The sequence below is a fragment of the Telopea speciosissima genome, chromosome 9, assembly GCF_018873765.1.
Source record: "Telopea speciosissima isolate NSW1024214 ecotype Mountain lineage chromosome 9, Tspe_v1, whole genome shotgun sequence".
NCBI classification, from domain to species: Eukaryota; Viridiplantae; Streptophyta; class Magnoliopsida; order Proteales; family Proteaceae; genus Telopea; species Telopea speciosissima.
Window position 1 is genome coordinate 49272269 of NC_057924.1, and position 15357 is coordinate 49287625.

General features: G+C 39.2%; 1 protein-coding gene across 1 annotated transcript in view; it reads right to left on the reverse strand.

Moving 5' to 3' along the window:
• LOC122639868 (ABC transporter C family member 2-like) overlaps positions 1 to 15357 on the reverse strand; it is a 114072-nt gene that overhangs the window by 34195 nt on the left and 64520 nt on the right. The window contains exons 14-22 of the mRNA XM_043832874.1: positions 15178 to 15271; positions 14335 to 14502; positions 13162 to 13302; positions 12797 to 12997; positions 12425 to 12523; positions 12164 to 12316; positions 5982 to 6382; positions 3087 to 3267; positions 2363 to 2686 (exon numbers count right to left, since the gene is read on the reverse strand). Coding sequence (XP_043688809.1) covers positions 2363 to 2686; positions 3087 to 3267; positions 5982 to 6382; positions 12164 to 12316; positions 12425 to 12523; positions 12797 to 12997; positions 13162 to 13302; positions 14335 to 14502; positions 15178 to 15271 — 1762 coding nt within the window. The remainder of the gene's footprint in view (positions 1 to 2362; positions 2687 to 3086; positions 3268 to 5981; positions 6383 to 12163; positions 12317 to 12424; positions 12524 to 12796; positions 12998 to 13161; positions 13303 to 14334; positions 14503 to 15177; positions 15272 to 15357) is intronic.

Consider the following 15357-nt stretch of genomic DNA (forward strand, 5'->3'; position numbering starts at 1 on the left):
CCCAGTCCCAGTCCCAGGGACGTACTGGATCATCTTTTGTGGACATCTCTGCATACCCTAGCTACCCAACTCACCAGCCGTACATGCTGCCAACGCCGACATCACATCATACTGGATCAGTGGTTAGTCATGGTTCTTCTTCACAGATTGGTAACCCATATCCTAAGATAGGTTACCTTCAGTATGTTGATGACTCCATTTACATGGCAATTGTGGATGACTACACTCGTTTCTTCTCCCAAACTATACCGTGGTCCACGTATGTCCTTCAGACAGAGAGCAATGGATGTCGACTCCAGCAGAGCATGAGTGGGGTCGATCTAGGAAGGCATAACAATTATTACTAGGATTTGTTTTATGACAGTTGTGAGTCTTGTAAGTTGTGACTTTGTGTATTGACTATTGAGTATTGAACTATTGACTATTATGGAGTTTATGAGTTATGACTTGTGAACTTATGCATTTATGACTATATGATTTTAAAGTTTAAACTAAAGGCTACATTTGACTTTATTTTTGTTTCATTACTTTGTTTAAATTTCTTATTATGTCTTTTAGTACTTATACAATGTCTATTTAACTATTTATAGATCAGGGTCTGACTGTATACTGTCAATCAAGGGTGAAAACCCAAAACACCACTTTGAGTTCATTTTTTTGCAATATGAAGGTTTAAATGTGTTTATTTAGCTTAAATAAGGGTGTACATGAAGTATTAGGCCTGAATATGGCCAAAAACCTACCGAGATGGAGTGCCGAAATATGGCAGAAAAATACCATATTTCGCCGAAATTTCGGAATATTTCAAAATTTTCGGAATCTCGACCAGTCCGAAATGGCGAGACAAGATGAAATTTCGAACTATGGGAAGGACATGCATCGTCTAGGTCTTGTGCCAAGTATGGCCTCGGATAGAGCCCATTAGAGGGCAAGGTTCCATGTTCCAGACCCCATTTAGCTGAGATTCTCCTGACTTGTTGGGCTGTGCCTCTTTCCTCTTACTTTCATCTTTCATTTTTCTTTTTATTTTCCATCTTTTATATGTCATTTTCCATCCCTCTTTTCCCATCTCTTCAGTCCCCTTTTTTTGTTTAGACCTAAGTTTTCCTTACTTTGTTTTGTTTGGATCCATGTAGCCGACCCCATTTGGTTGGGATAAGATTGAGTTTGTTGTTGTTGTTGTAACATTGCAGGGTTATGCATGGAGAAAACCAGAATTAAACTGAGATTTATCAATGAAATTGATAGGTTTTGATGCAGGGACTGATATACCAAGTTTGGGAGCAATCTGAGTCGAAAATATGGATTCATGAAGAAGTTAAGTTGGCTGCTTGAAGGGAATACAGGGATCCATGGGTATACAGAAGTAAGAAGAAAAGAGAGATGGGAACAACGAGAATGAGGAATCTGATAATTGATAAAAAGGTAACCTGAATTGGTGATTCAAAACAGAAGAAGATGAAGACATTGATTAAAGAATTAAACATTAGCTTGATCAAACCAAGCTGTTACCCTGGACCATTCAACCGATTGCTATCCTGTAATCGTTCAAATATTCATTCATCCAAAAAACTTGCATTACATATTTCCATGGCTAATCACTCCTCTTAGTCACACTAATGAATCCTTAATTTTCTATTTCTAACAGTGACAATATTCTAGAATTGACCTAAATTCCCTAACTTTTTTTTTTTTGGTGAATAAAAAATATATTACCAAAGTCCAGAGTGGGCGAGGAAAAAGGGGGGGGGGGGAGGGGGGAAGGAGGGGGGGGGAATTGTCCTAAATTCCCTAACTTGACCATTTAACAAAACAGAAAAATATGAACTGCTAGAAACTACTTGAAAAATGGAAACTAAATATTAACCCAAACCTTCAAAAAACTCATAATAAATCTAAGAATTAAGAACTGACACCTAATCCCATATAACCCCACCATATGGGCTTATGAAGTGGCCCATTTACAAATAAAATCCATTATTTAAAAACCCAAAACCCATATAATCCAATAGCCACTCCAAATTAAGCCTTTACTGGCTCAATCAAATTGGTCTTCCTGCATCACATAAACAAGCAATCAACAAATTCCTTAATAACTAATGGCAGTTTTCACATCATAATACATACAGAATTCAGGGCCATAGTCTATTTCAGATTCCATTCATCTAGGGTATTCTTGCAATTGTTGTTTCTCTAAACACAGCCAGGTGCACCCAAAAGGAACTAGGTTGGCCCTACTATAATTCTCCGTATGTAAACCAAGATTTTGCACAGGTTTTAATATAGAACAGGTGAAAACAAACTTACTATGACATGTAATCAGTTAAGAAACAAACTATAAATTTCTGGAAGTAACGTGTACCTGATAATATAGATAGGCAGCATAAAACAACACCAGAAGTGGCAATATGCCCCACAGGGATATGGTGCTCACTATGCCTATCAGGACAAAAGTTGAAAGGAGCTGTGACACTTGACCAAGAAACATATTAACAAAAACAGCAACATTGCGATCTATATCGCCAAGATCCTTGGCAAACCTATTGATAATCCGCCCAATAGGGTTGGTCTGGAAGAACACCATTGGAGCTCTTAATACAGAATGAAGCATGGCATCATGCAACCTTTTTGCTGCATAAAGACTTGAAGTGATCAACCAAAAGGAGTTTCCCAGCGTCACTAATACCTGAATAGAGGCGGGAGAAATAAAACTTCAAAGTATGTGGTAGTTATATAAATGTCATTCATAAAAGTATTAGAAATGGATTAAAGAGAGAATTCAAGCTTATCTTTGGGAAACTCAACCCTATTGAAAATTAAGACGTGAAAATTTCTTTTACTACTGCATTTTTGGGAGATGTGTAAAAAGTTCAACTTAAACTCTAATTTCTTGTGAAAATTAAAATTTTTTGCTTCTTTCCAAAAATTTCAGCAGAAGTACAATGAAGTATTTAAAATAGATGGGTGCCCAAAAGAACCTTAAACACCAGAAAAGCAGGCCCAAAAACAATTGGAAAACACAAGCATATTAGAATAGCAGGAGCAGGTTGAATCTTAATGTGAACAATTGACTACTTCATGCATACCTGGCCAAAAGATAGAAGTCCATAAACCAGATTGTAGAATCCAGAACCATATCTTTTCGAGGAGCTTTGATCTGTCCAGATGCTTAACCAAGTGCTACTTGAAACTCGAAGAGCTTCCGTTGACACATAGCAGATAAAGAGAATCATAACCACCCATGCGCCCCCTAAGGCATTTTTATACCTACAAAGTTTTCATGGCATGCCAAGTAAGATTTGATAACCCTATACAGAATTCCAAAAACATTTTAAATTTTTATTTAAGGCTTTGCTGTACATTTTTAATCTAGAGGATCCAGAACATTCATGGGTTTCATATCATTTTACAGCTATTTGGAGAGACCACATGATCCAACCAAGCAAAAAACATTTGAGGTGGAAGACTGCTCACAAAATTTTGACCACCAACATGTTTCATCAAAGATGGGTGGGAAGGTGCCTATCTCTTCACATTTGCTTGAAGGGCCAAAAAGATGGCAATCTTCTTCTTTTTTGTTTTGTTTTGTTTTGTTTTTTGTTTTTTTTTTTTTGTGTGTGTGTGTGAAAGGATCCCTGTAGCCGACCCCATTTAGTTGGGATAAGGCTGAGTGGTGTTGTAGAAAGGATGGGGAATCTGTTGAGCATCCATTTATTTTCTTTGGACCATTTTCTGGTGTTGTATCAAATGGATTGGCTCTTTCTTAAGGACATTGTGGAGGTTGCTGGTTCTGGTCTTTGGCCCCTCTTGGAAGGAGTAAATTTTTTTGGCAAGTTAGGTCCTTGCTATATCGTTCAAAGAATAAGATTGTGTCTGGCCCAATGGGCATTGGGCAGTAGCTGACCCACCCTTCAAGAATATTCCCTTCAGTTACTTCTCGTAGGACTGGTTCCTGATTATACCAAACCCCACAGCTAGAGGATATGGTAATAGTACGCTTTCCCTACAAATGGTTTTGTCAAGCTGAATTTTGAGGGAAGACCTTCAAGGGTGGGAGATCAGATCAGGAATGTCTCAGGAAGGATTGTAAAGTTTACTCAGGTCCTGTTGGTGAGGGTGAATTTGTGACGACAGAAATCTTATCATTAAAAGTAGCTTAAATTTGGTGCTAATCTGGTTTTAGTAATATAATAGTGGGCGATGATGCTGTTAATATCATATGATGGATCACTAAATACAAGGAGGGCCCTTGAAGTTTTAGATTTACTCATGCAATCAGACATCCTTCACCTGGCCTCCTAAGCTTTCAAAGGAAGCCCAGGGAGAGCAATGACCTGGCTAATGAGCTGGCTACTCGATGCATTTTGTCATAGATTATGCTTTGGGGACAGTTTTCCTTGATGAGATTGTATTCATTGTTTTTTATGCCTTTCTGGTTTTCTTTAGTCATTTTCTGTTATGATATTGTCTCTTGTTTAGGCATGGTTGTTCCCATTTGTTGCTGTTATGCTACTGCTTTTTCTTAATCTAAAAAAATTGGTTATTCGTTAGAAAAAATAATTTGTGAGAAGATGTCATTTTCCCCTTTTTCTAACGTGTTAAGGCAGCAGTTCAAATTGTACCTGGCATGGTAAGATGTAAACAGAACTGCACAAAGGTACAGCACAGTAGTTCCTCCAAGCAAAAGTGTGACTGATACAAGTGATCTATTATGCCAACTAATCAAGTATTCAGAATCACTCAAGGAATCACACCAATACAAATAAACTACTTCTCTTCACCAAAAAAGGGCATAACCAGTGCACAAGGCTCCCGCCACTGCTGGGTCTGGGGAGTGTCATAATGCACACAGTCTTACCCCCGCTTCGCAGAGAGGATGTTTCCTGACTCGAACCGCGACCACTGGGAAGCAATGGAGCAACCTTACCACTTCTTTTCACTGATCCCTGTTATATAGTGAGTACAAACACACTATAGAAAATATGCCCTCAGACCCAGAATTGATTTGTCAACAAGAAATCAAGTAATGAACACAAAATGTGCCTTGAAGTCATACTCATTGTCATAGTTGTTAAGGAGTTGCCTATGTGTCCAGGCGGATTTTATGGGGTCTAGGCGACTGTCGCCTTAGTGTTATCAAACCAGGTTTGGCCCCCATTCAAGCCACTAATCTGCCGAAAACCTTAGTCACCTGACCCAAAATTCCCATTGATTTCTCATTATGTTCTTCCACAAACACAGCACATACAAGGACCTAATTTCTCTAGAAATTATCCCCTTTCCACACCCGCAACTACATGATATGACATCCCTCCATGCTGAAAATGTTCTTGTTGTTAATTTGCCAAAGCCACCTTAGCAAGAAATCCCATAAAACAACCGGAAGAGTGGTTAACGAAATATCATACAATGACTGACACCTCTTATTGCTCTACATCATTTAGCAGTTGACACATCTTGGCTTTTTTCTCCTCATTAATTCTTATGTAGTCAAATCTCATTCAACACCCAAAAGAGGAAGAAGAAGAAACTTCTGACAAGCATTCTACAAATGCGAACATGTTGACACAGGAAGAATCTAAAGAAATACACGTTGCCTCAAAATTTTTCTGTTCCTATTGGCTAAAAGATTACAATAAGGCAGATAAAAGTACAAGTTTCCTGTTTTAGAATGATCTCTTTAACTGAAAGGGGATTTCTTCAGCAACTAGGTGATATGAGGTGGACTGCCAACAGCCTAGTTGTCCATGATGCAAAATTTGACTTAGAAGCCAACTTAAATATCATATGCATTCACAGACAGAAGTGCTAACTGCTAAGGATTAGCATGATTAGCCAAACTGATTATAGACCCTCCATGACCGCTAAATCACTTTCATAATCTTTTACAATTTATTTTTTAGTTGTAATCTCTCCTAGAAATTAAAATATAATTCAACAGATAATTAAAGTATACAGGATTAAATAGCACAAGCTATTACCTCATTAGAACATTCCAACTGACAACACCAGTTTCACGTTCCTCCTTCTTGATAAGAACAGATTTTCCTTCTTTCTTTTTATTTGTACTGCTTTCATTTTTCAACAGCCCATTCACTTTCCCATTGGCAGCAGGTTCTGAGCTCTTTTGGTCATTGTCCTTGTCCTTTGCTTCTTCATTTTCTTGAATTTCTTCCACATTTTCTTCCATTTTCCCTGCATTTTCCATTAGCTTTTGGAACAACACCCCGTTGTTACAAAGTTCCTCAAAGGTTCCCTCCTCTTTCACCATGCCTTCATGAACCAGAAGAATAGTGTCAACATGTGGGAGAAAGTGTAGCTGGTTTGTGACAAGCACTCTAGTCTTTCCTCGCAATTCATCCTTGATACATTTATCGAAAACCTGCAAAAGATCAGTTGCAGTGTTCTGAGTAATGCCAAGGGATCACATTTAACATTCAAGCAGCTGATGAGTGTAACTGAATAATTTCAATTAGTCAAAACATAATTACATTGATCAAGATTTGTCCCCAATATAACTTTCTAGCTATCTAGTTGTCATGGCATCTAGGCGACCCAAGTATTGGAGGGGGCCTGAACACAAGGCAACACCAACACGGCACCTAGGTGCCTGGACGCCTAGACTAACAACTATGCTAGCTATGAACTGAATATACCTCCAGTGAAGAAGAAAAGCTCTAAGTGCTGGCTTGTGTCCATATACAGAAAAATATCTTACACCAATAGATCTGACAGATTCTATTATAAAGACAGAAACTAGAATCATACTGCAGCACTCATAAACTCAACCAAAGTAAATGAAATTAGGACTCCAGCAATAATGCCATCAAATTGTAAACTACTCCCTCCAATCCTTAAAATTCTCCTGTTGGTTGTATGGGACAGAATACCGTGGGGGGTATTCTGGTCTTTTTCCCTTTTATTTTGACTTTGTATTTAGTCGGTCATATGAGGGACAATTCTGTCCATGTAATTGTCTTTTATTATTATAAATACATTGCTTGGGATCAGCCTTTGATCATCCAAGCCTTATTCCCTAATTCAGATCTGCTAACATGGCATCAAAGCAGGTTTCGAATTAGGGCAAGTCTCCTCTCTTCCATTCTCGATTTCATCTCCCTCTCTATGATTTGGGTTTCTCTGCTGCAATTATGGGTGACTGAACCACTTACATTGCTACTTCTGATCAGGATGGTCAAGGCAAAACAGATTACCACACTTTTCCTCCTAATCCTATCAAACTGGATGGCTCCAACTACTTGCTATGGTCTCGATCTGCAAACTTTGCCATTGTTGGCCGTGGCCTTACTGGCCATATTGATGGCACCAGTGTTATGCCGACTGCACCAGGTCCTCTTCAAAGTAGGTGGCTTGCCAACAATGGAGTTCTCATGTCATACCTGATTGGTTCTATGACTTCAGACCTCGCACATGGGTTCTTTCTCCTTGACACAACTTTTCAGATTTGGTCTGCTTGCAAAGAAACATACAGGCAGCTTGGCAATGATGCCCGGGTTTATGAACTCAGGAAGAAGGTCCTTCACACTACTCAGGGAGAATTATTTGTCTATAAATACTATGCTACTCTACGCAGCCTCTGGCAACAATTGGACCACTTCTCTGATTTCCACCCTACTCTATAAGAAACATGTGGACAAGATCAGGGTCTATGATTTCTTGGCAGGGTTGAATGTGGAGTATGACCAAATTCGTGTTCAAGCGTTGGGCCATTCTCCTTTTCCCACACTTGAACAGTCCTATGCCTTGGTCTCCTCTGAAGAGAACCGTAGGGCTGCTATGTTACATCCTTCTACCACTGACATATCAGCCCTCCAGACTGCTGCCCTGGCTACTCCTGCAACTGTTGGAAACCTTTCTCTTGGTGATTCTACTACAGACACTGTTACTTGTGAGCACTGTCACAAGCTCTACCACACCAAAGAGAAATGTTGGAAGCTTCATGGGAAACCAGCTAACTTTGAAGCAAAACGGGCTGCCAAGAAAAAATCAAAGAACAAAGCTCATCACACTGAGACTGTTACTGTAGCCCCTGCTACTGACCTTGGTCTATCCCAGGAAGATCTACAAGCATTCCTACGTATGCTAAGGACTTCTGCCGCTGCTGCTTCTACTACATCAGCTACTGCCAATTCCTTTACTCCTTCAGGTTCAAATTTTGTTCGGTCAGGTATCCCATTTGTTGGTTACTGTGCTTCTATAGCATCCCATCCTTGGATCTTAGATTCTGGTGCTACAGAACACATGACTAGATCTTCTAGTCTTTTTCATCGTTATTCTCCCACTTCAGGGAAGGACAAAATCAGGGTAGCTGATGGTTCCCTTTCCTCCATCTCTGAAAAAGGATCCATTAACTACACCTCTTACCTTACCTTGTCTTCGGGTTTACACATTCCTAATTTTACTACTAATCTTCTTTCCATTAGTAGTCTTACTCGTGATCTTAATTGCAAAGTAACCTTTTTTCCTTCTCACTGTGTTTTTCAGGATCTGGTGACAGGGAAGACGATTGGATGTGGTAAAGTGCAAGGTGGATTGTACCTGCTTGATGATGGTCGTCCTTCTCCACTCCATCAAAATTCATTGGTCTCTTCTGAACTTCACCAATGGCACTCTAGATTAGGTCATCCCCCATTAGGAACTTTATCTCATTTGTTTCTAGCTTTAGTCAATGGTTTTAAGAAAGATGAATTCTATTGGAAGGCTTGTATTCTGGCCAAACAGACACGTTCAACTTATTCTAGTTCTAATAAAAGAAGTTCTTTTTCCATGTGGTTCATTCTGATGTTTGGGAGGCCCTAGTCGTAAGACTTCAATTTCTGGACATCGTTGGTTTGTGTAATTTATAGATTGTCACTCTAGAAACACAAGGATATACCTTTTGCACACAAAAAGTGAGGTCTTTTCATGTTTTCAGCATTTCCATAAGATGATCCAAACTCAATTCTAGGCCACTCTCAAAATTTTGAGAAGTGACAATGGAACAGAGTATAAAGAGGGTCACTTCCAAAAACATCTTGCTGACCATGGTATTATTCACTAGATTAGTTGTGTTTATACCCCAGCCCAAAATGGTGTGGCTGAAAGGAAGAACCGCCACTTACTAGATTTTGAGAAGTGACAATGGAACAGAGTATAAAGAGGGTCACTTCCAAAAATATCTTGCTAACCATGGTATTATTCACCAGACTAGTTGAGTTTATACCCCAGCCCAAAATGGTGTGGCTGAAAGGAAGAACCGCCACTTACTAGAGGTGGCTAGAGCATTGATGTTTGCTCGACATGTTCCTTCCCAATACTGGGGAGATGTTGTTCTCGCTGTAGCCTATCTCATTAATAGATTGCCTACTAGGGTCCTTGACTCCCGTAGTCCGGCTGAGGTTTTACTTGGGAATTCCTCCTTTGCGGTTTCACCCAAGGTGTGGCTGTGTGTGTTATGCTAGGGATACTAAGTCCCCTGGCAAACTTGAACCCCGTGAATTACGGTGTATTTTTTTGGGTTATTCCCCAACCCAGAAGGGTTACAAGTGTTATCATCCCCCTTCCCGTCGTACTCTAGTCAGTATAGATGTTACCTTTCTTATTATTCTTCACCACCTCTTCAGGGGGAGAGTTTTAGTGAAGATGTGTTTCCTTCACTTGGGCCTACTATTCTTAAGACTCCATCACCTTTGGTTGCTGCCCCATCACCTTTGGCTGGTTCCCCTACTCCTTTAGACAATCCTCTACAAGGGGAGGCTATGGAAAATGGTGATGATGAAGCTCCTACTCAGGGGGAGTTGACTCCAATTCAGAGAACCATTGTTAAATTTCAGAAGAGGATTGACGACTCCAACATTTTAACTTATCAAAAAAGATGTTCCAGAAAAGGGCAGCTTCAATCCACTGTAGCACCAGTACCCATCCAGTTGCCGGCTTTGGATCTAGACCCTACTTCTCCTGGTAAGATTTCTCCTTCCGACCTACCGATTGTTCATCGCAATGGTACTAGGACTTGCACTCAGCATCCCATTTCCCGCTTTGTTTCTTATAGTTCTCTTTCTCCATCTTTTCGTGCATTTGTGTCATCTCTTTCTTCTGTTTCTATTCCTAAAAATTGGCAGGAAGCTTATACAGATGGAAAGTGGAAGGCAGCAATGTTGGAAGAAATGAAAGCATTGAAAAAAAATAATACTTGGGATCTTGTAGTTCTTCCCCCAAGGAAACAACTAGTGGGATGTAAATAGGTGTTTGTGGTCAAACAGAAGGTTGATGGGACTGTGGATCGATATAAGGCATGCCTAGTTGCAAAGGGCTTTACCCAAACTTATGGAGTTGATTATCAGGAGACCTTCGCACCAGTAGCTAAACTAAATATTGTAAGAGTGTTATTGTCCTGGGCTGTAAATCTTAGGTGGGATCTTCAGCAGTTGGATGTAAAGAATGTCTTTCTCCATGGAGAGTTAGAGGAAGAGGTATATATGGATATTCCACCAGGCTTCTCTGATGATAAGACCAAGGGCAAGGTCTGTAAATTGAAGTGTGCTCTTTATGGATTGAAGTAGCCACCTAGAGCTTGGTTCGACAGGTTTCACAAGGCTATGGTTTCAATGGGATATAAGCAAACCAATACTAATCATACACTGTTCATCAAACGAGTTGGTGATAGGGTAATAGTCTATGTTGATGATAATGTGGTAACCGGAGATGATGGTGATGAGATCAAGAAATTGAAGCACTTCCTTGGCTGTGAGTTTGAAATAAAGGATCTGGGAACTCTAAAATATTTTCTAGGGATAGAGGTTGCTCGATCTTCAAAGGGCATCTTCCTTTCTCAAAGGAAATATATCTTAGATATGTTGTCCAAAACAGGAATGTTAGGGTGGCATCCCACAGACACTCATATGGAAGCTACTGCAAGGCTTAAGGAGAGAGAAGGTGAACCAGTTGACAAAGGTCGCTATCAGCGATTCGTTGGCAAGCTAATCTACCTCTCTCATACACGGCCAGATATAGCTATTGCAGTTAGTCTGGTGAGCCAATTTATGCATGATCCTTATTCCTCTCATATGGAGGCAGTTATTCGCATTCTTCGGTATTCGAAATCTGCTCCTGGAAAAGGAATACTTTTATCTCCCAATGGCCATCTGAAAGTTGAAGCTTACACTGATGCTGATTGGACTGGCTCTACAGACAGGAAATCTATCTCTGGATATTACTCTTTTGTGGGTGGGAATCTTGTCATATGGTGTAGCAAGAAGCAAAATGTTGAGGCAAAATCCAGTGCTGAAGCTGAATTCCGTGCCATGGCACAAGGAATCTGTAAATTATTATAGCTTAAAGGGTTGTTATAAGACATTGGTGTTGTTGTCCATCTTCCCATGATGCTGTATTGTGTCAATAAGGCTGCCATTAGCATCGCTCATAACCCTGTCCAGCATGATCGTACCAAGCATTTTGAAGTTGACCGACATTTCATTAAGGAGAAAATTGAAGCTGGCCTCATCTGTGTTCCCTTTGTGAAGTCTGCTGACCAGTTAGCTGACGTCTTCACTAAAGGATTGAGTAGCAAAGTTTTCTGTCCTGTTTTAGTCAAGTTGGGCACGTGTGATACATATGCACCAACTTGAGGGGGAGTGTTGGTTGTATGGGACAGAATACCGTGGCGGGTATTCTGGTCTTTTTCCCTTTTAGTTTTACTTTGTATTTAGTCGGTCATATGGGGGACAATTCTGTCCATGTAATTGTCTTTTATTATTATAAATACATTGCTTGGGATCAGTCTTTGATTATCCAAGCCTTATTCCCTAATTCAGATATGTTAACATCTCCACTTCAGGCTTTTAACTATTCCAAAATAATAATCCACTTCAGGCTTTTAATACATAATTTGGGTTGATTTTCCATTTTACCCTCGAGGCCTTGACAAACTACTATAAGAGTTTTTTGTTCCCATGTAAATGAAAGTCAACTTAGAATCCATGTTGTAGATGAAGGGTAAACTAGGTATAAGTTAAGAAAAGTGGGAGGTTAAGATTATTAATTCCCATCCCACAAAATGTGTGAATTTTTTAAGTGGAATATTTTTTACGAATGGAGGAAGTAATTGAAGTCAATATTTGTCATTCTCAATGAGATTTCATTCCATTTATCAGGGCAAGATTACCTGTCTAGCTACATGAGCATCAAGAGCACTTAAAGGGTCATCAAATATGTAAACATCTGAATTGGAGTAGACGGCTCGAGCCAGGGAAACTCTTTGCTTCTGCCCACCACTAATATTCACCCCTCTTTCACCAATCTCTGTGAGATCACCTCCCTGATAAAAGAAGTGTGTGAAACAAATTGTGTAATGATGAAAATACCAGACATGCAAAGAGTACTGGATAACACTGTAAACAGAGAGATGATCTAAGATCCCACTTACAGGCAGTAAGTCAAGGTCATGCTGAAGTGCACTCACTTCTATTGCCTTTTCATATCGTGCTGGCTCAAAGACAGATCCAAATAATATATTGTCACGTACCTGTATGAGTGGGTTTATTCGTCATTGATTAATAGGATGATGAATAATTTAATGACAACCTTGTTGGTTCCAATACCAAGGATCCATCCCATTCCCATGGTTATAATTGTATCAATGTATCCAACCAATATACTTTTTTACTTCAGCATGGTTTCAACTCCTCGGATTAAAATCCAGAGTGTAGCAACCAACAAGATTATTTGATTTCTCACCTCTCATATCACATCTTCAAACAAAAAACAAGAACACAATTATAAGAATAATAAAACTTACAGTAGCATTGAAAATCCATGAAATTTGTGGGACATATGCAACAGTTCCCCGAATCACAGCAGTTGCATCTGACATGGGAGGTAGCTCCCCAAGCATTGCCGATACCAATGACGTTTTTCCTTCCCCAGTACTGCCAACAATTGCCACAAGGCTACCAACTGGTATATCCAAATTTATATTTGATAGTGTAGGCTTCTCTGCCTGAAATTGGAAACTAATTCAAAACACTACTAGAATATAAAAACTCAATAAAATGCTACATAAAAGGACACACATGAACACATTTTACAAACTGAAAAGTATATGCTAATTACAATATAAAGTGGTAACATATAGACCAAAGGAAATAAATTTAACAGCTAGACCTTAGAATCCCAGGAAAAGTATCCATCCCTGATCGTTATGGCTGGAAGCCCTGGCTCAAGAGGAGGGTTTGGCATAAGAATTCTTTCTTCGCCCAAAAATAGTTCCTCCAGACGTTTCAATGAGACATTAGCATTTACAACCTGTAAAACAAAAACAAGATCAGAACTCTCAACAATAAATCCAGCATGAATACTTTCTTGTTGACGTGAGCAGAAGGTACTTTATAATAATGTGCAATGCATCAACTGAGTTAAGTAAAAATATCATGGGAATAATAACAAAAGAAACAAAGACATCATTTATATTAGATATAGACATGCAGAAGTCATCCATCCTGGAAACATAATCATTGAATTATGGAAGCAATACTAATTTTCTGTCTTTGAAGCCCCATTCAAACCGTTCTACCCTTCTTATTTATACGTAATCAAAATGTAGAAGAAAAGAGAAGGCAAAGTTTATACAGTAAACCTCGAAATCTATTTACAACAGACTGCGAAATATAAAGAACAGGGAATGATGATTCCCTTCATTTAAGGCAGCATACAATAGAATAAAATGAAGCACAAAATAACCCCATCAATCAACCCTGAATTGCCAAATATGTGCAGTACAATAACATAGGGACTGAGTCCATTCTTCACTAAGTTCCAGATTCTGCAAATCAGCAATCTGAGACAACCTATTCAAACAAATTTGGTTGCATCATTAACCATTCAGTTAATTCAAAGTAGCTCTATTGCACTCCCTTTGGAAATTCATTAGAAACCACTCAATGGGAGTTGCCTACTCTGACTAAATTTGGTGGCACACTTTAATTGTAGCCCAATAGAAAGAAGATTTCAATATTTCTTAGACAACATCACCTATTCTAAATAGTTGGAGAACTTAAAACAGAAAAAAAAAAAGAAAAAAAAAGAGAGAAATAAAGTTATTACACCCACGTTTGGAGAGAAATTACTAGCCAAAATTCTTTCTAAAAATTTGATCATGGAAAGAAGAAGAATTACAATAGCAAACTGATTTCTCAAAAAAGGGGCTTTCTTAGCTCCTGTCCTCACTTAGGGAAAAAAAAAAAAACCTTCTACCGTTTCAATTACATAACCTCAATTATATATTTTTCTCAACAATGTAAAATTACAACAGAAACAGCAAGGTGAAAATTATGGCACCTGAGTTATCAAAGCAGGAAGCATGAACAGGGGGAACCGCAGTACTGCAAACAGTGAGAGTGATGTAAATGCCCTTGCAGGAGTCAAATCCCCACCAAGCAAAGTGAACAACCCAAATGAAACCACCGTGACCACAACGGGAATGCTGTTTAGTAGAAAACTATTGAACTGCAAAACAAGTCAGTAAATCAGGAGCAGAATAACAGCAAACCATGTAATGGTACTGATTTGTTTTAAACATGGGGTATACAAGTTCATCAATCTAGAAAATGAAGCATAAGGCCACAAATTGAGTTACGGTGGCCCAACAAGATTATATATCCTAAATATCCGATCAATAAGATCCCCCATCTCTCTCAGTCTCTCCTTAATTGTTCACAACACCATCAATAAGGACTGGCAACAGGATGGGTTTCACCAATACCATAGCAGACCCTTTTAAAATATCCCAAAACCATAACCAATCCACCCTGAGAAACATGCATGGGACACACTAATAACTAGGGAAGTACTTGTGAGGTGATGCAGGGCAAGATTGGTAACAAGGGGTTTTTCATATAATATACCGACTCTAACCTGCTAAAGGTCATACCATACCCAAAATATTAGGGGCTGGTCAGAGCAGGCCAGGTAATCACTGTTAGCCAACTCCATTGTCATGCTATTGTCAAAATAAAATTAAGTAGCTAACGTACACTAGATATGTAAGCCATAAAGTAGAGGAATCAATAGACAACACATTCTTCCTAAAAAAATACACAATTGTCTGAGCTCTGGATATTGCCATGATGTTCGGATCTGAGCAAAAATCAGGGAAAATGGGACTAGGGAATTTTTTCATACCGCAGCAAGATACTGTGCCTTCCGAAACCATGAAAGTTCATCGTCCCGAATGCCTTGGACTTTAGATTGGAAGCTCTCCTCCCATGCATAACATCTGAGCCATACTCAGTATAAAGAATAAAAACAGTCATTTCAACTTCCTGCATTAGTCACAACAGTAAGGGAAACCAATCACAAAAA